This window comes from Ranitomeya variabilis, chromosome 2, assembly GCF_051348905.1.
Source record: "Ranitomeya variabilis isolate aRanVar5 chromosome 2, aRanVar5.hap1, whole genome shotgun sequence".
Classification (NCBI taxonomy): domain Eukaryota; kingdom Metazoa; phylum Chordata; class Amphibia; order Anura; family Dendrobatidae; genus Ranitomeya; species Ranitomeya variabilis.
In genome coordinates, this window is record NC_135233.1 from 674,692,019 (window position 1) to 674,718,668 (window position 26,650).

The window sequence follows — 26,650 nt, forward strand, 5'->3', positions numbered from 1 at the left end:
TAATCCCAATCGTAACCACAACCCTAAACTCCAACCCCACCCTTACCCCACCACTTTAACTGTAACCCCAACACAACCGTATCCCCAATATAATAGTATCCCCAACACAATCGTATCCCCAACACAATTGTATCCCCACCACAATCGTAACCCCAACACAATCGTAACCCCAACACAACAATAACCCCAACACCACAACTATAACCCCAGCACCACAGCCATAATCCGAACACCACAACCGTAATCCCAACACCACAACTGTAACCCAAACCCCAACACAACCCTAACCCTAGCCCGAACACTAACCCTAGCCCCAACCTTAACCCTAGTGGAAAAAAAATACATTTTTTATTTTATTATTTTCACCTAACTAAGGGGGTGATAAAGGGGATTTTATTTACTATTTTTTTTAATTTTGATCACTGTGATAGGGTCGATCACTGTGATAGGGTCTATCACAGTGATCAAAATGAACGAATAGGAAAAATCTCCTATTGTTTGCGGGTGCTGGCCAGCACATCTTGGCAGGCGCACTGGGTATGCACCCTTCATTTTCTTCCGGGAAGATGACGTGGAGGGCCCGGGGACAGAGCCAGAGGGTCCGGGGAAGGCGATAGTACCGGGGGTGATTCTCAGGGGACCCCATTTCTCTCTCCTCTGCTCTGCTAGATCATACCAGAGGAGAGAGAAATGAATGGGAAATCTGACTTTTTTTTGCGATCGCCGTTATTCGGTGAATAACAGCGATCACAAGACAGGGGACAATAAAAACCGACTCAAATCACTTTTATAAAATTATAGTTACACTGATATGGAACACATGTAAGAAAATATGGAAGAAAGTTGTTTTTTGGTGACAGTTTCTCTTTAAAAATTATTATTTTCAATCTTACAACAAATTGTGATTGGATACTTTATTTCTTAATGAAAAAGGAAACTATACCTGCTCAGCCAAACTGGCTATGGAAGGTCAATGCTGAGTTGGAAGGGCTTTTGCACCTGATACTAGTGTGTCCAGTTGGGGCCAAAAAACAGAGTACAAAGGGAACCAGGAAAGGGACAAAAGGGAAGCAGCAGAGGATCAGTGAGAATATCACTTCTTCTAGTTCTCTTTTTAACTATTCCGAACCCTTCAACTAAAATGTATTTCCTGGAAAATCTCTTTTTCTTTTAATTGAAGCTTTAACCCCCTTAAGAACCCTGATGTATCCACATGTCCAGGTTGTTAGGTACTTACCGACCTTGGACATATGGATACATCATGGTGATTTTGCAAGCACAGGAGCTGTGCTCGCCCAATTGCCACCGGGTGTTCAGATTATATGACAGCTGACACCCAGCACTCGATGCCACACCGCTTGTGGCAGTTTAACCCTCTAAATCCTGTGATCGATAGAGATTGCAACTTTTAGAAGGCATGCAGAGAGAGGGGGCCCCTTCTGCCATTTGATCAATGCCATGACAAGATCCGGGTCACTAGAGCTAGCAAGCTTGTTACAACATGCTCAGAGCATGGTGTATAAAGCTTATTTGTCAGTGCAGCACTGACAGTTAATAACGCATAGCAATGCCCATGCATTGCTATGCATTATAAGTGATCAGAGAGAAAAAGTGAAAGTCCCAAAGAGGGAATAAGCAAAATTGTAAAAAAACATTTTGTAAAAATAAGTTAAAACAAAAATAAAAAAAAACTAATAAATATAAAAAGTGAGGCAAAAAACTCTGCTTTATCACCATTTCGTACTATTGGATTAATAATGGATAGGTGTCATAATTGACGCCTCTCCATTATTAATCTGGCTTAATGTCACCTTACAATAGCAAGGTGACATTAACCCTTCATTACCCCATATCCCACCGCTACACGGGAATGGGAAGAGAGAGGCCAAGTGCCAGAATAGGCGCATCTTCCAGATGTGCCTTTTCTGGGGTGGCTGGGGGCAGATGTTTTTAGCCGGGGGGGGCAATAACCATGGACCCTCTCTAGGCTATTAATATTTGCCCTCAGTCACTGGCTTTACCACTCTGGTGGAGAAAATTGCGCGGGAGCTCACACCAATTTTTTCCGCGATTTAACCCTTTATTTTTACCAGCTAGAGCGCACAAATTTTGCACATACACACTACTAACATTAGTAGTGTGGAATATGCAAAAAAAAAAAGGGATATGAGATGGTTTACTGTATGTAAACCATGTCTCATATCCTGTCGGGTTTGTGAAGGAGAAATGAAAAGCCGGCAATTGAATTACCGGCTTTTCTGCAATCTAGCGCTGAATTAAATATAAATACAGTATATATATATATATATATATATATATATATATATATATATATATATATATATATATATATATATATACAGGTCCTTCTCAAAAAATTAGCATATAGTGTTAAATTTCATTATTTACCATAATGTAATGATTACAATTAAACTTTCATATATTATAGATTCATTATCCACCAACTGAAATTTGTCAGGTCTTTTATTGTTTTAATACTGATGATTTTGGCATACAACTCCTGAAAACCCAAAAAACCTGTCTCAATAAATTAGCATATCAAGAAAAGGTTCTCTAAACGACCTATTACCCTAATCTTCTGAATCAACTAATTAACTCTAAACACATGCAAAAGATACCTGAGGCTTTTAAAAACTCCCTGCCTGGTTCATTACTCAAAACCCCCATCATGGGTAAGACTAGCGACCTGACAGATGTCAAGAAGGCCATCATTGACACCCTCAAGCAAGAGGGTAAGACCCAGAAAGAAATTTCTCAACAAATAGGCTGTTCCCAGAGTGCTGTATCAAGGCACCTCAATGGTAAGTCTGTTGGAAGGAAACAATGTGGCAGAAAACGCTGTACAACGAGAAGAGGTGACCGGACCCTGAGGAAGATTGTGGAGAAGGACCGATTCCAGACCTTGGGGAACCTGAGGAAGCAGTGGACTGAGTCTGGTGTGGAAACATCCAGAGCCACCGTGCACAGGCGTGTGCAGGAAATGGGCTACAGGTGCCGCATTCCCCAGGTAAAGCCACTTTTGAACCATAAACAGCGGCAGAAGCGCCTGACCTGGGCTACAGAGAAGCAGCACTGGACTGTTGCTAAGTGGTCCCAAGTACTTTTTTCTGATGAAAGCAAATTTTGCATGTCATTCGGAAATCAAGGTGCCAGAGTCTGGAGGAAGACTGGGGAGAAGGAAATGCCAAAATGCCTGAAGTCCAGTGTCAAGTACCCACAGTCAGTGATGGTGTGGGGTGCCATGTCAGCTGCTGGTGTTGGTCCACTGTGTTTCATCAAGGGCAGGGTCAATGCAGCTAGCTATCAGGAGATTTTGGAGCACTTCATGCTTCCATCGGCTGAAATGCTTTATGGAGATGAAGATTTCATTTTTCAGCACGACCTGGCACCTGCTCACAGTGCCAAAACCACTGGTAAATGGTTTACTGACCATGGTATTACTGTGCTCAATTGGCCTGCCAACTCTCCTGACCTGAACCCCATAGAGAATCTGTGGGATATTGTGAAGAGAAAGTTGAGAGACGCAAGACCCAACACTCTGGATGAGCTTAAGGCTGTTATTGAAGCATCCTGGGCCTCCATAACATCTCAGCAGTGTCACAGGCTGATTGCCTCCATGCCACGCCGCATTGAAGCAGTCATTTCTGCCAAAGGATTCCCGACCAAGTATTGAGTGCATAACTGAACATTATTATTTGATGTTTTTTTTGTTTGTTATTAAAAAACACTTTTATTTGATTGGACGGGTGAAATATGCTAATTTATTGAGACAGGTTTTTTGGGTTTTCAGGAGTTGTATGCCAAAATCATCAGTATTAAAACAATAAAAGACCTGACAAATTTCAGTTGGTGGATAATGAATCTATAATATATGAAAGTTTAATTGTAATCATCAGATTATGGTAAATAATGAAATTTAACACTATATGCTAATTTTTTGAGAAGGACCTGTATATATATATATATATATATATATATATATATATATATATATATATATATATATATATATATATATATATATATATATATATGTGTGTGTGTGTCTCAATGACATATATATATATATATATATATATATATATATACATATATATACACTGTATATATGTTTTAACGAACATTTGAGCCCATAAATCCATTAATGTCGGTTTTGCAAGCCTGCGAGAAAATCTCGCAGTACGGATGCCATGCGGATTACATACGGAGGATGCCATGCGCAAAATACGCTGCCTATGGACGCACACCCTGCCTATGGATGACATACGGATCACTGTTTTTGGAACATTTCTGGGTATTACAGCCGTAAAATACGGACAGTATTTTCATACGCTGAGTGTGACGCCGGCCTAATATGGCGCTCCTTCCCTTCTCAGCTTTGCACTGTGCCTGAAAAGTATTTCCCGATTACATGTAGGAAACTTGCGCACTCAGGAGAAATTGTACAACAAACTGAGATCCATTTTTTCCTACTAGCCCATATAAAAATTAAAAACTTGGGGTTAAGATATTTTAGTGGTAAAACTGTACCATAATTGTTTTTTCTTCAGCGCTTAATGACATAAAATTCTGTGAGGCACTTGTGGTGTCAATATGATCACTGCACCCCTAGATTAAATAATTAGGGGTTGTAGTTTGTAAAATGAGGTCACTTATGGGGAGTATCAGGCACCTCAGGGGCTCTGCCAATGTAACACGGCAACCTCAAACCAGTCCAACAAAATCTGAACTCCAATATGGTGCTTCTTCCCTTCTGAGCTTTGCACGGTGCCTCAAAAGTAGTTTTTGAACACATATGGGATATCGGTGTACTCAGGAGAAATTACACAACAAATTCGGGGGGGCATTTTCTCCTGCTGTCCTTGTGAAAATGAGAAACATTGGAGCTAAAAAAACATTTTTATGGTTTCCGTACATTTAAAAAAAATTATTTTCACAAATCAACATTGTAAAATTCTGTGAAGAACCTCTAGTTTCAAGGTGCTCAACACACATCTAGATAAATTCCTTGAGACGTCACACATTCCATTCTGAGCCATGCCATGCGCCAAAATAGTACTTTTCTTCCACATATCGGGTATCAGCCTACTCAGGAGAAATTGCACGACAAATTGTATGGTGCAATTTCTCCTGTTACCCTTATGAAAATAAAAAAATTGGTGCTAAAAGAACATTTTTGTGGGAAAAATGTGATTTTATATTTTTACAGCTTAAAGTTATAAACTTCTGTTAAGCACCTGGAAGTTCAAGGTGCTCAACATATATATATATAGATTCCTTAAGGAGGTCTAGTTTCCACAACTGGGTCACTTGTGGGTGATTTCCAAACGCAACATGGCGTCCCTTCTCTATTCCAGCCAAACTTAAGTTCTAAAAGTCAACCTGTGCTCATTTCCTTTTGCGCCCTGGCATGCATCCAAATATTAGCTTTCCCCCACACATGGGGTATAGCCATGCTCAGGAGAAATTGCATAAGAAATTTTGGGGTCCATTTTCTCCTATTACAGTTGTAAAAATAAAAAAAATTGGGTCTAAATTAAAAAAAAAATTGAAAAAAGTTAACTGTACTTTTTTTCCTTCCACATTCCATTAATTCCTGTGAAGTACCTAAAGGGTTAATAAATTTATTGAATGTGCTTTTGAGCACCTTGAGGGATGCAATTTTAGAATAGTGTCACTTGTGGATATTTTCTGTCGTATAGGCCCCTCAAAGTCACTTCAAATTTGATGTAGTCCCTAAAAAATGGTTTTGTAAATTTTGTTGGAAAAATTAGAAATCGATGGTCAAATTTTGACCCTTCTAACAACCTAACAAAAAAAAACAATTATGTTTCAAAAATTGTGCGGATGTAAAGTAGATATGTGGGAAATGTTATTGATTAACTATTTTGTGTGACGTAACTCTGGTTTAAGGGCATGAAAATTAAAAGTTTGAAAATTGCAAAATGTTCAAAATTTTTGCCAACTTTCCGATTTTTTTTAACAAATAAATGCAAGTTATATAAAACAAATTTTTCCACAATCATGAAGTGCAATATGTCACAAAAACCATTCTCAGAATACAGTATAGGAAATCATGTAGTTTTATACTGTGCTTTACGGAAAATTTGTCCTGGTCATGAAGGTGAAAACAGGCATGGAGGGTAAAAGGGTTGAAATGTCAGGACTTCCAAACGTTACCAATGCATAAAAGAAAACCTTTACATAATTATTTTTTTTAACATTTGTCTTTCAAAAAGTAATTTCAATAATTGCAAATCTTGAAGAAAAAAAGTTTAGTATACCGTAAAGCACAGTATAAACAACATTATTTCCTATACTGCATTCAGGAGGTAGTTGGTCGGTTAAAATGTATGCAGACTGCTTTGATCTTGGGAAAAGAAACATTAATTAGGTATATCTTACCCTGCCATTTACCTAATTATCTACTGAAAGGAATTTCTTTGCTCTATGCACAAAACATTGAAATCACCCCTGAGTCATGTAAGTAAATGGACAGTTATTAAAGGAACAACAGATGAGGACTTTTGCCTGAGCTATAAGGTCTTTGTATCATATAATAATGGTGGCAAATTAGCTACATAGCAGATTTTCTGCAGATTAAGTCTGCGTAATCCATAGCAAAGGCGTAAAATGTGAACATTTACAGTAGTTAAGGTCCATGAATGTTGCAAATTAGAGACCTAACTCCTGCCCATAGATTGGTTAAAAAGACTTTTATAGAGTAGTGGCAACATTGTAATATTTGGAAAATGAAATCAAGAATAACTCAAATATCATATTTTCGGCGAATGATCACGAACATTATAGTTTATGGATTAAGACGATGTACACTTCCTTGTTTCATGCCCCAGTAATATTACAAATGTTGTCATCTCATTTATTCTACTACACTACATTTCAAATTAAGTTTATGTCAGCATCTCACAGTTTTAATATTATATATTGTTGTCGCTGAAGAAACAGAGACAGATTGGAGGATGCATGGGAAAAACACTTTCCATTACCGTTGTAAGAAAAAAATATATATATGTGTGTGAACAAATTGTTTGTCTACCTATGAAGTGTTCTCTAGACTAGAATGTGTCCATTGTCAATTTTCATCATTTTTTCTTTAGTATTAAATAAATAACAAGAAAACAGTCTGAAAAAAATGAACTCATAAAAATAAATGTAAAGTTAGATTACTTAAATTAGTCTTACAACCGTTTTTTTTTTTCCAAGAAAAACCATACACATAAATGTCTATGCATTTATAGGCAAGGATAGTAAAACTAAGGGCAAGTTACTGCTACAATACCAGCAAGGGCATACAGTAGGTAATAAGTCACCCAATTTTCTATAGGCGATTTATATGTGTATACAGCAGAGAATACCTTAAAACATAACTTTTAATCAAACCAAATAAAACCCCCAATCGGATATTAGATTAGTTTGGTCATATCAGATCAAACCCCCAATTGGGTATCAGATTAATTAGATCAAAACTAAATCAAACTGCCAATCGGGTATCAGATCAGAAAACAGAAAAATACACTGTGTGCAGTATTATTAGGCAAGTTGTATTTTAGAGGATTATATTTTATTATTGATCAACAACTATGTTCTCTCAATGAACCGAAAAGACTCATAAATATCAAAGCTTAATATTTTTGGAAGTTGGAGTGTTTTTTTTTTAGATTTGGCTATCTTAGGAGGATATCTGTGTGCGCAGCTAATTATTGCTGTGCAGAATTATTAGGCAACTTAATAAAAACCAAATATATTCCCATCTCACTTGTTTATTTTCACCAGGTAAACCAATATTACTGCACAAAATTTAGAAATAAACATTTCTGACATGCAAAAACAAAACCCCCAAAAAACTAGTGACCAATATAGCCACCTTTCTTTATGATGACACTCAAAAGCCTTCCATCCATAGATTCTGTCAGTTGCTTGATTTGTTTACGATCAACATTGCGTGCAGCAGCCACCACAGCCTCCCAGACACTGTTCCGAGAGGTGTTCTGTTTTCCCTCCCTGTAGATCCCATATTTGAGGGACCACAGGTTCTCTATGGGGTTCAGATCAGGTGAACAAGGGGGCAATGTCATTATTTTTTCTTCTTTGAGACCTTTACTGGCCAGCCACGCTGTGGAGTAGTTGGAGGCATGTGATGGAGCATTGTCCTACATGAAAATCATGTTTTTCTTGGACGATACCGACTTCTTCCTGTACCACTGCTTGAATAAGTGGTCTTCCAGAAACTGGCAGTAGGTCTGGGAGTTGAGCTTAACTCCATCCTCAACCGAAAAGGTCCCACAAGTTCATCTTTGATGATACCAGCCCATACCAGTACCCCACCTCCACCTTGCTGGCATCTGACTCGGAGTGGAGCCCTCCGTCCTTTACTGATCCAGCCTCTGGCCCATCAAGAGTCACTCTCATTTCCTCAGTCCATAAAACCTTTGAAAAGTCAGTCTTAAGATATTTCTTGGCCCAGTCTTGACGTTTTATCTTATGTTTCTTGTTCAAAGGTGGTCGTTTTTCAGCCTTCCTTACATTGGCCATGTCCCTGAGTATCGCACACCTTGTGCTCTTTGTTACTCCAGTAACATTGCAGCTCTGAAATATGGCAAAACTGGTGGCAAATGGCATCTTGGCAGCTTCACGCTTGATTTTCCTCAATTCACGGGCAGTTATTTTGCGCCGTTTTTGCCCAACACGCTTCTTGCGACCCTGTTGGCTATTTGCCATGAAACGCTTGACTGTTCGGTGATCAGGCTTCAGAAGTTTGGCAATTTCAAGACTGCTGCATCCCTCTGCAAGATATCTCACAATTTTGGACTTTTCAGACCCCGTCAAATCTCTCTTCTGAACCATTTTGCCAAAGGAAAGGAAGTTGCCTAATAATTAAACACACATTATATAGGGTTTTGATGTCATTAGACAACACCCCTCCTCATTACAGAGATGCACATCACCTGATTTACTTAACTGGTAGTTGGCTCTCAAGCCTGAACAGCTTCGAGTAGGACAACATGTATAAAAAGTATCATGTGATGAAAATACAACTTGCCTAATAATTCAGCACACAGTGTACGTATAACATCTGTGGTTTCCAATGTACGCAAACATGACATATAAAGTGCCCACGACGTAATCAGTGCAAGATAAAAAAAAATGGAAGGCTCTCACCCTTGTCTTGAGAGACCTGTTGACGGAGGCACTGCATAGAAGCAATGAGAGCAAAGGGAGAAGGGTGAATGTATAACCCCTAGTCTTCCCTGACATGCCTCATGTAAAGACTCCTGCCCTAAGAAGGGCACTACCCAAGTAATACCTAATGATGTCTACGTTTTCAAACTATAGATCCATTTAATCTCCCTCTGGAGTAGCATTCTATCAAAGTTGCCCTCTTTTCTGGGAGGACTCACCAGGTCAATCCCTGTAAATTTTAAAATGGAGGTGTCTCCTCCATGCATCCCATTGACATATTTAGTAATAGTTGTATCTCGGTTGCCTGTGATGATGCAGAATGCGTCATCGGGGTGAGTTTGGCGCTCAGGTGCGCTCTAACGCCGAGTCATTATGCATGCGCATTGCAAATACCGAAGCATTTTTTAATGATGGAAATCACGTCATCATAGACACTGCTTCTCCAATTGGTGGGATTCTTCAATGGATTGTATACTGCACTCATAAAGTCATTGGAATAGGTGCCCAAGTAGGGTATCCATCCCAATATCAATACAAGTAAAAAAAACTCGGCATTCAAAATGTACCGTGTTGAAAAAAAAGGTTTCAATTTATTTTGCATACAGCATACCGTGTTGAAAAAAAAGGTTTCAATTTATTTTGCATACAGCCAGCGATCAATTAAACGTTTCGGTCTGAGTATATGCCTTCATCAAAAGCTGTATGCTGCTTGTTTAGGAACCACGTGTCCTAGCACAGGGAAAGTTACCAGTGCCGTGGTTCTGATAAACAGACCGGGAAAATGTAGTCCGGTGTGGAAGTTAGAGTTAATAGGATAACCTGTTATATATTAACGGCGCTTTTCACAGGAGACGCAGCTTGCCATATTCCCTGCTGTTACGCTCACGCCCTGACACGCCCTGACACCCTGTCCTGCCACAAACCAGACTACCCTGGAAGGGGCGTGACTACGACAGCTGCCTTGGTCTTCACTGAAGCCTCTGATGGTGAGGTCAGGCTTGTGCGACAGGCAGCTGCCAGGTGCTACTCCAGGGTGGTGTCTGGATGTGGCTGCTGATCCCACTTGGAGAACAGGAACACTAGGACTGGTGCGGGCATCAGGCAGGACTGGCAGATGAGCACGGATGAAACTCAGACGAGTAGGCTGGCACGGCTGAGACACAGGGCTGGCAGAGACACGGCTGGCAGGAATGGCAGAGACACAGGGGTGGCAGGAAAGGCAGAGACACAGGGCTGGCAGGAACGGCAGAGGCACAGGGCTGGCAGGAACGGCAGAGACACAGGGCTGGCAGGAACGGCAGAGACACAGGACTGGCAGAAACATCAGAGACACAGGGCTGGCAGGAACGTCAGAGACACAGGGCTGGCAGGAACGTCAGAGACACAGGGCTGGCAGGAACAACAGAGACACGGCTGGCAGGAACAACAGAGACACAGGGATGGCAGGAACGGCAGAGACACAGGGCTGGCAGGAACGGCAGAGACACAGGGCTGGCAGGAATGGCAGAGACACAGGGCTGGCAGGAACGGGAGAGACACAGGGCTGGCTGGTGTGGTGTATGAAGGAACAGGTTTGGACCTGTTCACACAAGAGGTGCAGGTATGGATGCAAGCTGGAAGGAAAGGAGTATGAAGAATCAGGTTGGGGCCTGTTCACACGGGGGATGCAGGTATGGATATGAAGTATGAAGGAAAGGAGTATGAAGGAACAGGTTGGGACCTGTTCAGACAGGAAGAGAAGTGCAAGGCTGCAGATAGGAGCGGAAGAGCAGCAAGAGATAGCGCAGCAACAAAAGCTAAGCAGAGTGGAACCACAAGGAATGCGGAGAGGAGCTGCAGCAAGAGTTCTCTGCAGCAGCAGAAGCTAAGCAGAGCGGAACCACAAGGAATGTGGAGAAGAGCTGCAGCAAGAGTTTACTGCAGCAACAGGAGCAGAGCAGAGTAGAATGGAGCAGAACCGCAGGAGAGCGGAGCATAGGTAAAGCTGCAAGAGAGAGGAGAGCAGAGCACAGGCAAAGTCACAAGAGCCGCAAAAGTGCAGAGCATAAGCAAGCAGAAAGGACGCAAGGAAAGACACAGCAGGGAAGGAAGCCACAGACAAGGAGACAGAGGTAGGATAAAGTTCAGACAAGGTAATGGAACAAGACAAGGTATAAGAACAAAGACACAGGGACCAGGATATTCTGCCTCCTGGAGGGCAGACAAACCTAAACAAGGCAAAGCAAGGACATAGACACAGAGACCAGGATATACAGCCTCCTGGAGGGCAAACCAACAAGAATAAGGCAAGGCTAAGGCAAGGCTAAGAGTAGAGCCTCCAGAGATGGAGGAACACCGAGCAAGGCCTGGCAACTCAGAAGCTAAACACTAACTGACTTTACACATTGCACAGGCCCAGTCCACTATGTGGAGCTGCACTAAATACTGGAGGCCTCTTGGTAATTGGTCAGGAACACATTAGACAGGTGCACCTAATTCCTATAAGAACCACAGAGTTCAGGCGCCGCCCCCCTATGCACACAGCCAGGAAGAATGCAGAGAGCATAGGCACAGAATATGGAGCTGGCAAGAAACAGAAACCACATCATGACCTGGAGCAGTGGGTAAGATAGTGTGAGAGATGAGAGGCCATGCCGTGATGCCAGCAGAGTTGTTACACCTGCGCCAGGACATAAGATTTTTTTATCAAGCGGAAATCAGAATATATACTGCTCAAAAAAATAAAGGGAACACTTAAACACCAGAATATAACTCCAGGTAAACCAAACTTCTGCGAAATCAAACTGTCCACTTAGGAAGCAACACTGTTTGACAATCAATTTCACATGCTGTTGTGCAAATGAAATAGACAACAGGTGGAAATTATTGGCAATTATCAACACACACTCAATAAGGGAGTGGTTCTGCAGGTGGGGACCACAGACCATATCTCAGTACCAATGCTTTCTGTTTTGGTCACTTTTGAATATTGGTTGTGCTTTCGCACTCGTGGTAGCATGAGACGGACTCTACAACCCACACAAGTGGCTCAGGTAGTGCAGCTCATCCAGGATGGCACATCAATGAGAGCTGTGGCAAGAAGGATTGCTGTGTCTGTCAGCGTAGTGTCCAGATGCTGGAGACACTACCAGGAGACAGGCCAGTACAGGACTGCTACCTCAGCCTTTGTGCAAGGAGGAGCAGGAGAAGCACTGTCAGAGCCCTGCATAATGACCTCCCGCAGGCCATATGCTGGTGCGGTTGGTTCTAGGTCCTCCTAATGCAGGACAATGCCAGACCTCATGTGGCTGGAGTGTGTCAGCAGCTCCTGCAAGATGAAGGCATTGAAGATATGGACTGGCCCGCCTGTTCCCCATCCCTGAATCCGATTGAACACATCTGGGACATCATGTCTCGCACCATCCACCAACGTCACGTTGCACCACAGAATGTCCAGAAGTTGGCGGATGCTTTAGTCCAGGTCTGGAAGGAGAAACCTCAGGAGACCATCCGCCGGCTCATTAGCATACCCAGGCATTGTAGGGCGGTCATTCAAGCACAAGAAGGCAACACACACAACTGAACATCATTTCCTGGTCTTGAGGCATTCCCACTGAAGTTGGATCAGCCTGTAATTTAATTTTCCACTTTGATTTTGAGTATCATTCCAAATCCAGACCTCCATGGGATATTCATTTTGATTTACATTGATCATTTTTATGTTTTATTGTTCTCAACACATTCCACTATGTAATGAATAAAGATTTGTAACTGAAATATTTCATTCAGTGATATCAAGATGTGGTATTTTAGTGTTCCCTTTATTTTTTTGAGCAGTGTATAACAGGTTTTTTACTTATATCTCCTATTGGTGGGGTCAGCTGAAGGTGCTGACGTCATATGCTGACCCTTTAAAAGTTGAATAGACATTAGAGACCCTGTCATACACAAAATAGTGGTCATCTGGCATAACTGAGGGCCAGCCTTAGATGCCCTACATCAGGCCTAGTGGCACTGCATGGTCTCATATATGCTTTGTGACCCATCTTATACTTACCCCAACACTTTCGATATTCCCCAGAAGAGGCCACTAATAGATGGCTGAAATGTATAGGTATAGGTTGTATGGGGGGGGATTGATATTATTAGGCATTACTTGGGTACTGCCCTTGGTAGGGTATGAGTGGAACAGATCAGGGGAGAAAAAGGGTAATACGTTCACCCTTCTCTCATTCCTTCTATACAGTGCCTCCATCAACAGGTCTCTCAAAACAAGGGTGAGATCCTTCCAATTTTTTATCTTGCACTGGTTACATCATGGCCGCTTTATATGTCATGTTTGCCTACATTTGAAACTACATGTTATTTATGTATTTGTATTTGTCTGTTTTTACTTATCCGTTACCCAATAGGGGGTTTGATTTAGTTTTCATCTAATTAATCTGATACCTGATTTGGGGGTTTGATCTGGTTTTACCTAATTAATCTAATACTCAATTGGGGGTTTTATTTGGTTTGATTAAAAGTTATGCTTTAAGGTATTCTCTGCTGTATACACACACGAGTTACTGCTACCCATAATATAATGGAATACACTTTATTTTGAATATGCCTGGTTTTCATTTGTTAAATTTAACCTAAGGCTATGTTCACATCACAATAATCTAGTCTGTGTCCCTGGCTAGGGATCTGTGTCAATGGCTAGGGATCCCATTAAACATACAGTGTAAGAAAATATACATTGCGAGTTGCAGAAAAGAATCAATATCTCATTTCTAGATGTATGTAGATGAGGCAATATGTGGTATTTCCTACACTATATTGCCAATTTGGAATATCGCAAACAATATGCAGTAGTAAATAAAGTGCCTGTGGTTTGATAGGGGATGTATAGCAGTCAGCATCATATACAAAATATATGGATTTTCCCAAAAGAAGTCATCTCACAATGGGACTTCGTAATTAATAATAGATGCCGACAGCCAGCAATTCCCAACATTAAGGCATGTATGTATAAGTCAAACTTCAAATTCTAATATGTATAATGCAGGACGAAAGCCCAAGCAATAAGACTTACATACCACATACTGCCTCATCTATATACATCTAGAAATTAGATATTGATTCTTTTCTTACAATGTATGTTTAATGGGATCCCTAGCCATTAGCGTCCCTCACATTGGAGGCATTTGTTTTATATGTATTTTTATTTCTGATACCTTTTTATATATTAATAAAAATTGCAATTGATTTTTTATATAGAATCATTCTTTTCATGTGCTTATTCTGGCCACTTTAAGTCTCTTTATTTAGGAGTTATCCAAAACTGTTCAAAATACAATCAGTGTAGTGTTTAACAATATAATTCACAAGTTGCCGATATTATTCAATATTTCTCCACATGAGGCCTATCAAGAGTAAATGGACATTAAATTGTTAATGTCAGCGCTGTTTAGCCTTAGTGGCCGAGGACCACTCTATGGCATATGTCACCAATATGGACTAACTGCTCAAAAATATTAAACAGCAGGGAGATATAGAATAATATTTATCCCCCCTCCCCCCCCCCCCATGCCTAATCAGCCAGAGAAATTAATCACTAAGAATATCGCAAGGGGAGGAATTGCATAATACCCACCCCCATGTGAGATTGCTTATAAAAAAAACTAAAAAGGAAAATGAAGGGGAAGAATTGAATAATACTTACCCCTGAATAATAGCCATCAGACATTTGAAATTGGAGCAGCAATTTCATTGTTAGAGGAGGAATTATATTCACACCTAATGGCTATTACAGTAAGTTGGGACATTACTATCTAATATGGACTCTGTATTTTTAAACGAGCACAATCTCATTATTATTGTTATACTTTAATAAAAGTTACATTTTATCTTAGAATCTTTAGTTAGGGACTATTTGCCATTCGGCAACTTGTAAATTATATTCTTTATTTAAGAGAATCTAGTGACACAGACTGGATTATTATGCTAATTTATTGGCACATTGTACATATGGATCACATCCTCTTGATTAAATTATGTTCACATCACATTTTATCCACACGTCAGTAGCTCTATCTGGACTTATGTCTGAAGTCATAAAAAACAGGATTCAGGCATATCTGGGCCATTCATTTCCATTTGCTATGAAGCTGATGGAGTCACTGTGTGCACTGTTGGGCAATATTTTCAGCAGTATCCGCCTATTTGAGGCTGGCATCAAAACTTGGTAGCATGCATTTTGTTGACTGCCTCAAATAGGCTGATACTGCCAAAAATGATGTCCTAAAGGGCAGAAAGTGACTCTGTATGCCTCATGAAAGCCAAAGGCCCCGAGAGCTAATACACCAGAATCCCATTATTCAGGGCTTCAGGTGTAAGCCCCAATGGAGCCCCTGATACATGTATAAAACGTGATGTGAACATAGCTTAAATCTTCAACATACATACATTCACATCACAGAATAGAAAGGTCGTAAAATGCACAACTCAATAAATGTATTACAGCATTATAATACTTACTTTCACACGTCTGACAGCATAGGTATGACCATGGAGTTCAAAGACAGGTTGACGGATTGCCCTTAAATCCCAGCCTTTTAAACTGCAATCAACAGCACCTGTTACAAGCAGATTCTACATAAGAGAAAATAATGAGATGATTAGATGATTAGCATGCCTATAAGAATTAAGTTATATATATACATATATATATATATTTGAAAATACCCTGTTGAAATGACAGTATTTTCATGTAAAAAAAAAAACATATCAAGAAGAATATTTTCTGAACTTTTTCCACTTTTAACCCCTTAGTGACAGAGCCAATTTGGTACTTAATGACCGAGCCAATTTTTACAATTCTGACCACTGTCACTTTATGAGGTTATAACTCTGGAACGCTTTACCGGATCCCGCTGATTCTGAGAATGTTTTTTCGTGACATATTGTACTTCATATTAGTGGTAACATTTCTTCGATATTACTTGCGATTATTTATGAAAAAAAATGGAAATATGGCGAAAATGTTTAAAATTTTGCAATTTTCAAACTTTGTATTTTTATGCCCTTAAATCAGAGAGATATGTCACACAAAATAGTTAATAAAAAACATTTCCCACATGTGTACTTTACATCAGCACAATTTTGGAAACAACATTTTTTTTTGTTAGGGAGTTATAAGGGTTAAAAGTTGACCAGCAATTTCTCATTTTTACACCATTTTTTTTTTAGGGACCACATCACATTTGAAGTCATTTTGAGGGGTCTATATGATAGAAAATAACCAAGTGTGACACCATTCTAAAAAGTGCACCCCTCAAGGTGCTCAAAACCACATTCAAGCAGTTTATTAACCCTTTACGTGCTTCACAGGAACTGAAACAATGTGGAAGGAAAAAATGAACATTTAACTTTTTTGCAAACATTTTAATTCAGAACCATATTTTTTTATTTTCACAAGTGTAAAAACAGAAATTTAACCATACATTTTGTTGTGCAATTTCTCCTGAATACGCCGATACCCCATATGTGGGGGTAAACCACTGTTTGGGCGCACCGCAGAGCTTGGAAGAGAAGGAGCGCCGTTTGACTTTTTCAATGCAGAATTGGCTGGAATGGAGATCGGATGCCATGTCATGTTTAGAGAGCCCCTGATGTGCCTAAACAGTGGAAACGCTCCACAAGTGACACCATTTTGGAAACTAGACCCCTTAAGGAACTTATCTACATGTGTGGTGAGCACTTTAAACCCCCAGGTGCTTCACGGAAGTTTATAACGTAGAGCCGTGAAAATAAAAAAATCGCATTTTTTCTACAAAAATGATCTTTTTGCCCCCAAATTTTTATTTTGACAAGGGTAACAGGAGAAATTAGACCACAAAAGTTGTTGTGCAATTTCTCCTGAGTACATCGATACCCCATATGTGGGGGTAAACCACTGTTTCGGAGCACCGCAGAGCTTGGAAGAGAAGGAGCGCCGTTTTACTTTTTCAATGTAGAATTGGCTGGAATTGAGATCGGACACCATGTCGCGTTTGGAGAGCCCCTGATGTGAATAAACAGTAGAAACTCCCCACAAGTGACGCCATTTTGGAAACTAGACCCCTTAAGGAACTTATCTAGATGTGTGGTGAACACTTTAAACCCCCAAGTGCTTCACAGAAATTTATAACATAGAGCCGTGAAAATAAAAAATCCTTTTTTTTCCCTCAAAAATGATTTTTTTTAGCCTGCAATTTTTTATTTTCTCAAGGGTAACAGGAGACATTGAACCCCAAAATCTGTTGACCAGTTTGTCCTGAGTACGCTGATACCCCATATGTTGGGGGGGCACTGTTTGGGCACCCATCAGGGCTCGGAAGGGAAGGAGCGCCGCTTGGAATGCAGACTTTGATGGGATGGTCTGCGGGTATCATGTTGCATTTGCAGAGCTCCTGATGTACCTAAACATTGAAACCCCCCACAAGTGACCCCATTTTGGAAACTAGACCCCCGAAAGAGCTTATCTAGATGTGTGGTGAGCACTATGAACCCCCAACTGCTTCACAAAAGTTTATAATGTAGAGCCATGAAAATTAAAAAAATCATATTTTTTCTACAAAAATGATCTTTTCACCCCCAAATTTTTACTTTCACAAGGGTAACAGGAGAAATTGGACCCCAAAAGTTGTTGTCCAATTTATCCCGAGTACGCTGATGCCCCATATGTGGGGGTAAACCACTGTTTGGGTGCACGGCAGAGCTCAGAAGGGAGGGAGCACCATTTGACTGTTGAGCACAAAATTGGCTGTGGCGTTTAGAAACCCCCTGATGTACCTAAACAGTGGAAACCCCCCAATTCTAACTCCAACCCTAACGCCAACACACCCCTAACCCTAATCCCAACCCGATTCATAATCCTAATCACAACCATAACCCCAAAACAACCATAACCCTAATCAGAACCCTAAATCCAACACACTCCTAATCCTAATCTCAACCCTAACCTCAAACCTAACCCTAATCCCAATACACCCCTAACCCTAATCCCAACCCTGACCTTAACCCTAATCCCAAACCTAACCCTAATCCCAACGTAACCCCAATGCCAACCCTAATCCAAAACCTAATCCCAACTCTAACCCTAAGTTTAGCCGCAACCCTAGTCCTAACTTTAGCCCCAACCCTAGCCCTAACTTTAGCCCCAACGCTAACATTAGCCCCAACCCTAACCCTAACTTTAGCCCCAACCCTAACCCTAAATTTAGCCCCAACCCCAACCCTAACCCTAGCCCTAACTTTTGCCCCAACCCTAACCCTAGCCCTAACTTTAGCCCCAACCCTAACCCTAAATTTAGCCCCAACCCTATCCCTAAATTTAGCCCCAACCCTAACCCTAAATTTAGCCCCAACCCTAACCCTAACCCTAACCCTAATTTTAGCCCCAACTCCTCTAGCTGCCGGCCGGCAGATCATGGCGGGCGCACTGCACATGCGCCCGCCATTTTCTTACCGGAGGAAGAAACTGGCGGCCAGGAGGAGACACAGGAGGACCCAGGGACACCGGTAAGTATAACAGGGTCCCCGAATACCTCTATTTCTCTGTCCTCTGATGTGCGATCACATCAGAGGACAGAGATTTACACATCGCTTTTTTTTTTTTGCGGTCGCCGGTAAACAGTTAATTACCGGCGATCGCAAAACAGGGGTCGGTAAAAACCGACCCCGATCATGTTCTTTGGGGTCTCGGCTACCCCCGGCAGCCGAGACCCCAAAGATCTTCCGGGTGCTGGCCGGCGGGTGCACTGTACATGCGCCCGCCATTTTTGAGCCGGAACAAGATGGTGCCACCCATCGGGAGCCACAAAGAGCACTGTGGGAGACAGGTGACTATCGGGGGGCGAACGGGGACCCCATTTCTCTGTCCTCTGATGTGCGATCACATCGGAGGACAGAGAAATTAAATGGGAAATCGCGTTTTGTTTTTTTTGCAACCGCCGGTAAACGGTTAATTAACGGCGATCGCAACCTGGTGGTCGGTAAAAAAACCCCAAATCATGTTGACTGGGGTCTCGGCTACCCCCGCTAACCGAGACCCCAGAGAAAATCCGACTCTGGGGGGCGCTATTCACTTTTTCCACAGCTGTGGTTTAAGTACCCTTAACTGCCGCCGTTAAACCACAGCTGTGGTTTAAGTACCCTTAACTGCCGCCGTTAAAAGGCATACGTTAAAAGGCGGTCGTTAAGGGGTTAAATAAATAATTTTTAAAAACGACGTGGGGTCCCCCCATGTTTAACAACCAGCCTTGCTAAAGCAGATAGCTCATTGAAATTGCCCCCCCCCCCCAGCCTAAAAACAGCAATCTGCAGCCGCCCAGAAAAGGTACATCTATTAATAGCGCCAATTCTGGCGCTTTGTTCGGCTCTTCCCATTTGCCCTGTAGCATATTAGTGGGGTTGATGTCACCTTTGCATTGTCTGGTGACATCAAGCCCACGGGTTAGATAAAAAAAATCAGATTGCACTCTGACTAATGTTATTCAGTGATTCAGTGCTCATCTGAGATTTTTTTTCTCAGCTCAGAACAGACGGAAAAAAAAAATCACAGCATGCTGTATCTGCGTATATCGGAGAAGACTTGCCAATGCAATCTCGTGTGTATATATATATTGGTCCCTACAGAGAGCTGCTAAGTCCCCCTCTTTTTTGCATGTTATGTAGTCATTGCAGCATGCACCTGTTCACACAATATGGAGGTGCTGGTCAGGTTTTTTATACTATGCAGTTGGCCGATGCAAGTCCATGGGTGTGAGAAAAACTGTGACCATGCGTGTGCCGTGCAATTTTTAATTACAATTTGGCAAAAAGGCAACTTATCCCTAACTAAAGACCGTTAAAATATGACTTAATTAACTATTTTAAAGTAAAAAAGGTTAAAATTGCATGAGGCAGTGTATATATGGACATCTAGGGTATCCCCATCTCTTAAACTAATCTCAACATTATAGTTGTCGATATTTTCTGTTCCATAAATGCATTATGTCCTCCTATTACAATAAGCATAAGTTGCTGCCGCTACGTCACTTTCTTATAGTAAATCAATACACAATTGACTTATGCTAGTTAAAATAATCCTAAAGCCTCCCCATGCCCCAAAAGAAATACACTAATGTCAATACATACAATAGTCTCCTCTTTATGTTCATATGGAATAGCTCTGAGAACAGATCCCACCCAACAAACTATACCATCCCTATTTGGGAATATGATGGTCCCTCAGGCAACAAACATTACAAACATGGGTCAGATTATGACACCAGCGTTACCCACCAACCCAGAAATGGTGACACTGACACTGCTAAATACAAACAACAAGATACTGTCAACACCCCTTTTATGTCCAGTCTAATCCAACCACCCTCTTTTTTAGGGAATCTGTTATGACCCCAATGGCGAGGGTCTCAGAGAAACAAGTAAGTCTGCGACGTACAAAAATCCAGCTCATAGGGCAGTGGTAACTGGGTTGACCATATATCTACTCCTAACGCCAACACTAGCAGTAGCCGGGGAACATGCCTACGTTGGTCGCTAGATGTCTCGCGCCAGCCGGAGGACTAACTACCCCTAGAAGAGGAAAACAAAGACCTCTCTTGCCTCCAGAGAATAGACCCCAAAAGTAGGATAGTAGCCCCCCACAAATAATAACGGTGAGGTAAGAGGAAATGACAAACACAGAGATGAACTAGATTTTAGCAAAGAGAGGCCCACTTTACTAATAGCAGAATGAAACGACCACCACAGTCAAGACATGGAATGCCAGAATGGAGTTGACCCGCACAGGAGATAGATATAAAATAGCCTTTATTACAGTGAGTGGCAAAACAAGGGTTATATGTACATAAAATTTGCAATAAAATATACAATAAAAACAAGTACGCGATTTACTTTCAGGACAATAGAAAAAAATATATATATTTTAACAAAAAAATATAATATATGGTGCCCTCCAATCTTGGTTAATACAGATAGAAACCTACTTAAAAATATAAAATTATAAATAAACGGTGACCACCTAAAATTTCAACTCAATAAAAACGCATTAAAGTGCATAAGTGAAAAAATGTATGAATACCATATGGTGGTAGTATGTGGGACTCCAAAATATAAAGGCACACCATTCAATGCGTGCAGAACCACTCATGAAAGCAGCATGTAGCTGCAAAGTGAACACACCGAAAAAAAGTGCTGAGTGCAAAGGAATAATTGGGGTATTCTATCTGTAAATTACCTGTGAGGAGGGACGCCAGGTCCTGACACCGCGCACCCCGACGCGCGTTTCGGAAAACACTTTCCTTCCTGACGAAGGAAAGTGTTTTCCGAAACGCGCGTCGGGGTGCGCGGTGTCAGGACCTGGCGTCCCTCCTCACAGGTAATTTACAGATAGAATACCCCAATTATTCCTTTGCACTCAGCACTTTTTTTCGGTGTGTTCACTTTGCAGCTACATGCTGCTTTCATGAGTGGTTCTGCACGCATTGAATGGTGTGCCTTTATATTTTGGAGTCCCACATACTACCACCATATGGTATTCATACATTTTTTCACTTATGCACTTTAATGCGTTTTTATTGAGTTGAAATTTTAGGTGGTCACCGTTTATTTATAATTTTATATTTTTAAGTAGGTTTCTATCTGTATTAACCAAGATTGGAGGGCACCATATATTATATTTTTTTGTTAAAATATATATATTTTTTTCTATTGTCCTGAAAGTAAATCGCGTACTTGTTTTTATTGTATATTTTATTGCAAATTTTATGTACATATAACCCTTGTTTTGCCACTCACTGTAATAAAGGCTATTTTATATCTATCTCCTGTGCGGGTCAACTCCATTCTGGCATTCCATGTCTTGACTGTGGTGGTCGTTTCATACTCGAGTGTTTAGTCACTACTTTTCACAGAGCACCGATACACAATATATATTTTATTGAATTTTAACTTCTATTATTATTGGTTTAATTTTTATTGGTGCATCTGTGTATTCTACTAATAGCAGAATGTAGTAAGATAACTTATATGGTCAACAAAAACCCTATCAAAATCCACGCTGGAGATTCAAGAACCCCCGAACCGTCTAACGGCCCGGGGGGAGAACACCAGCCACCCTAGAGCTTCCAGCAAGGTCAGGAAACAGATAATATGCAAGCTGGACAAAAATGCAAACAAAAACAAATAGCAAAAAGCAAGAAAGCAGACTTAGCTTAATCAAGCAGGAACCAGGATCAGAAGACAAGAGCACTACAGATTAGCTCTGATATCAACGTTGCCAGGCATTGAACTGAAGGTCCAGGGAGCTTATATAGCAACACCCCTGACCTAACGACCCAGGTGAGCATACAAGGGATGAATGACATACCCAGAGTAAAAACACTAGTAGCCACTAGAGGGAGCCAAAAGGTAAATTCACAACAGTACCCCCCCCTTAGTGAGGGGTCACCGAACCCTCACCAAGACCACCAGGGCGATCAGGATGAGCGGCGTGAAAGGCACGAACTAAATCGGCCGCATGCACATCAGAGGCGACCACCCAGGAATTATCCTCCTGACCATATCCCTTCCACTTGACCAGATACTGAAGCCTCCGCCTGGAGAGACGAGAATCTAAGATCTTCTCCACCACGTACTCCAACTCGCCCTCAACCAACACCGGAGCAGGAGGCTCAGCAGAAGGAACCACAGGCACAACGTACCGCCGCAACAAGGACCTATGAAATACGTTGTGGATGGCAAACGACACCGGAAGATCCAAGCGAAAGGATACAGGATTAATGATTTCCAATATCTTGTAAGGACCAATGAAGCGAGGCTTAAATTTGGGAGAGGAGACCTTCATAGGAACAAATCGAGAAGACAGCCATACCAAATCCCCAACGCGAAGTCGGGGACCCACACCGCGGCGGCGGTTGGCAAAACGCTGAGCCTTCTCCTGTGACAACTTCAAGTTGTCCACCACATGCCCCCAGATCCGCTGCAACCTATCCACCACGGAATCCACCCCAGGACAGTCAGAAGGCTCCACATGACCCGAGGAAAAACGAGGATGGAAACCAGAGTTGCAGAAAAATGGCGAAACCAAGGTGGCGGAACTAGCCCGATTATTAAGGGCAAATTCAGCCAACGGCAAGAAGGTCACCCAATCATCCTGATCAGAAGAGACAAAACACCTCAAATAAGCCTCCAGAGTCTGATTAGTTCGCTCCGTTTGTCCGTTAGTCTGGGGATGGAAAGCGGATGAAAACGACAACTCAATGCCCATCCTACCACAAAAGGATCGCCAGAACCTGGAAACAAACTGGGATCCTCTGTCCGACACAATATTCTCAGGAATGCCGTGCAAACGAACCACGTTCTGGAAGAACACAGGAACCAGATCAGAAGAGGAGGGCAGCTTAGGCAAAGGAACCAAATGGACCATCTTGGAGAAACGATCACATATCACCCAGATGACAGACATGCCCTGAGACACGGGAAGATCAGAAATGAAATCCATAGAGATGTGTGTCCAAGGTCTCTTCGGGACAGGCAAGGGCAAGAGCAACCCGCTGGCACGAGAGCAGCAAGGCTTAGCTCGAGCACAAGTACCACAGGACTGTACAAATAACCGCACATCCCTTGACAAGGAAGGCCACCAAAAGGACCTGGCCACCAGATCTCTGGTGCCAAAAATTCCCGGGTGCCCTGCCAACACCGAGGAATGAACCTCGGTAATGACTCTGCTGGTCCATCTAGCAGGCACAAACAATCTGTCAGGTGGACAAGAGTCAGGCCTACCAGCCTGAAATCTCTGCAACACACGTCGCAGATCTGGAGAAATAGCAGACACGATAACTCCTTCCTTAAGAATACCCACAGGTTCAGCGACTCCAGGAGCATCAGGCACAAAGCTCCTAGACAGAGCGTCGGCCTTCACATTCTTAGACCCTGGCAAATACGAGACCACAAAGTCAAAACGGGAGAAAAACAATGACAAGCGGGCCTGTCTAGGATTCAGGCGTTTAGCAGACTCGAGATACATCAGATTTTTGTGATCAGTCAAGACCACCACACGATGCTTAGCACCCTCGAGCCAATGACGCCACTCCTCAAATGCCCACTTCATGGCCAACAACTCCCGATTGCCCACATCATAATTTCGCTCTGCCGGCGAAAACTTCCTAGAGAAAAAGGCACAAGGTCTCATAGTAGAACAACCAGGGCCTCTCTGTGACAAAACGGCCCCTGCCCCAATCTCCGAAGCATCCACCTCAACCTGAAAAGGAAGTGAGATGTCAGGCTGGCACAAAACAGGCGCCGAAGTAAACCGGCGTTTTAACTCCTGGAAAGCCTCCACGGCAGCAGGAGCCCAGTTAGCTACATCAGAGCCTTTCTTGGTCATATCCGTCAGCGGTTTAACAACACTAGAGAAATTTGCGATAAAACGACGGTAGAAGTTAGCAAAACCCAAGAACTTCTGAAGACTCTTAACTGACGAGGGTTGAGTCCAATCATGAATAGCTCGGACCTTGACTGGATCCATCTCCACAGCAGAAGGGGAAAAAATGAACCCCAAAAAGGGAACCTTCTGTACACCAAAGAGACACTTTGAGCCTTTTACAAACAAAGAATTTTCACGCAGAATCTCAAAAACCATCCTGACCTGCTCCACATGCGAGTCCCAATCATCAGAAAAAACCAGAATATCATCCAGACAAACAATCAAAAATTTATCCAGATACTTCCGGAAAATGTCATGCATGAAGGACTGAAAAACTGAAGGTGCATTAGAGAGACCGAATGGCATCACCAAGTACTCAAAATGACCTTCGGGCGTATTGAATGCGGTTTTCCATTCATCGCCCTGCCTAATGCGCACAAGGTTGTACGCACCACGAAGGTCTATCTTGGTGAACCACTTGGCACCTTTAATCCGGGCAAACAAATCTGACAACAGCGGCAAAGGATACTGAAATTTGACAGTGATCTTATTTAAAAGCCGATAGTCAATACAAGGCCTCAAAGATCCGTCCTTTTTGGCCACAAAAAAGAATCCCGCACCAAGAGGGGAAGAAGAAGGACGGATATGCCCCTTCTCAAGAGACTCCTTGATATATGAACGCATCGCGGTATGTTCAGGTACCGACAGATTAAACAGTCTCCCCTTAGGAAACTTACTGCCAGGAATCAAATCTATTGCACAGTCACATTCCCTATGAGGAGGCAGTGCACTGGACTTAGACTCGCTGAAGACATCCTGATAATCAGACAAATACGCCGGAACTTCCGAAGGCGTAGAAGAAGCAATAGACAAGGGCAGGGAATCTCCATGAATTCCATGGCAGCCCCAACTTGACACTGACATAGCCTTCCAGTCCAAGACTGGATTATGGGTCTGTAACCATGGCAACCCCAAAACAACCAAATCATGCATTTTATGCAGAACAAGAAAACGTATTACCTCCCGATGTTCGGGAGTCATGCACATGGTAACCTGTGTCCAAAACTGCAGTTTATTTTTTGCCAATGGCGTAGAATCAATACCCCTAAGAGGGATAGGATTTTCCAATGGCTCAAGAACAAATCCGCAGCGCTTGGCAAATGACAGATCCATAAGGCTCAGGGCAGCACCCGAGTCCACAAACGCCATGACAGGATACGATGACAGTGAGCAAATCAAAGTTACAGATAGAATAAATTTAGGTTGCAAATTACCAATGGCGACCGGACTAACAACCTTAGTAAGACGTTTAGAGCATGCTGAGATAACATGTGTAGAATCACCACAGTAGTAACACAAGCCATTCTGGCGTCTATGAATTTTCCGCTCATTTCTAGTCAGGATTCTATCACATTGCATTAAATCAGGTGTCTGTTCAGACAACACCATGAGGGAATTAGCGGTTTTGCGCTCCCGCAACCGCCGGTCGATTTGAATAGCCAGGGCCATAGAATCATTCAGACCTGTGGGAATGGGAAAACCCACCATCACATTCTTAATGGCTTCAGAAAGGCCATTTCTAAAATTAGCAGCCAATGCACACTCGTTCCACTGGGTCAGCACGGACCATTTCCGAAATTTTTGGCAATACACTTCAGCCTCGTCCTGGCCCTGAGACATAGCCAGCAAGGCCTTTTCTGCCTGAATCTCAAGATTGGGTTCCTCATAAAGCAAACCGAGCGCCAGAAAAAACGCATCAATGTCAGCCAATGCCGGATCTCCTGGCGCCAGCGAGAAGGCCCAATCCTGAGGGTCGCCCCGTAAAAAAGAAATAACAATTTTTACTTGCTGAGCGGAGTCTCCAGATGAACAGGGTTTCAGGGATAAAAACAATTTACAATTATTCCTGAAATTTCTAAATTTAAATCGGTCTCCGAAAAACGGTTCAGGAATCGGTATCTTAGGTTCTGACATAGGACTTCTGATAACATA

At 42.1% G+C, this 26,650-nt stretch overlaps 1 protein-coding gene across 2 annotated transcripts in view; it reads right to left on the minus strand.

The window, feature by feature from the left end:
* The window catches only part of PEX7 (peroxisomal biogenesis factor 7), a 280,910-nt gene that overhangs the window by 108,895 nt on the left and 145,365 nt on the right, over positions 1-26,650 (minus strand). Inside the window, exon 7 of one of the 2 annotated variants that reach the window (XM_077289286.1) lies at positions 15,724-15,837. The exons of the other annotated variant lie outside the window; for it this stretch is intronic. Within the exon in view, the coding sequence (XP_077145401.1) occupies positions 15,724-15,837 (114 nt within the window). The remainder of the gene's footprint in view (positions 1-15,723; positions 15,838-26,650) is intronic. 2 annotated transcript variants of the gene reach the window in all.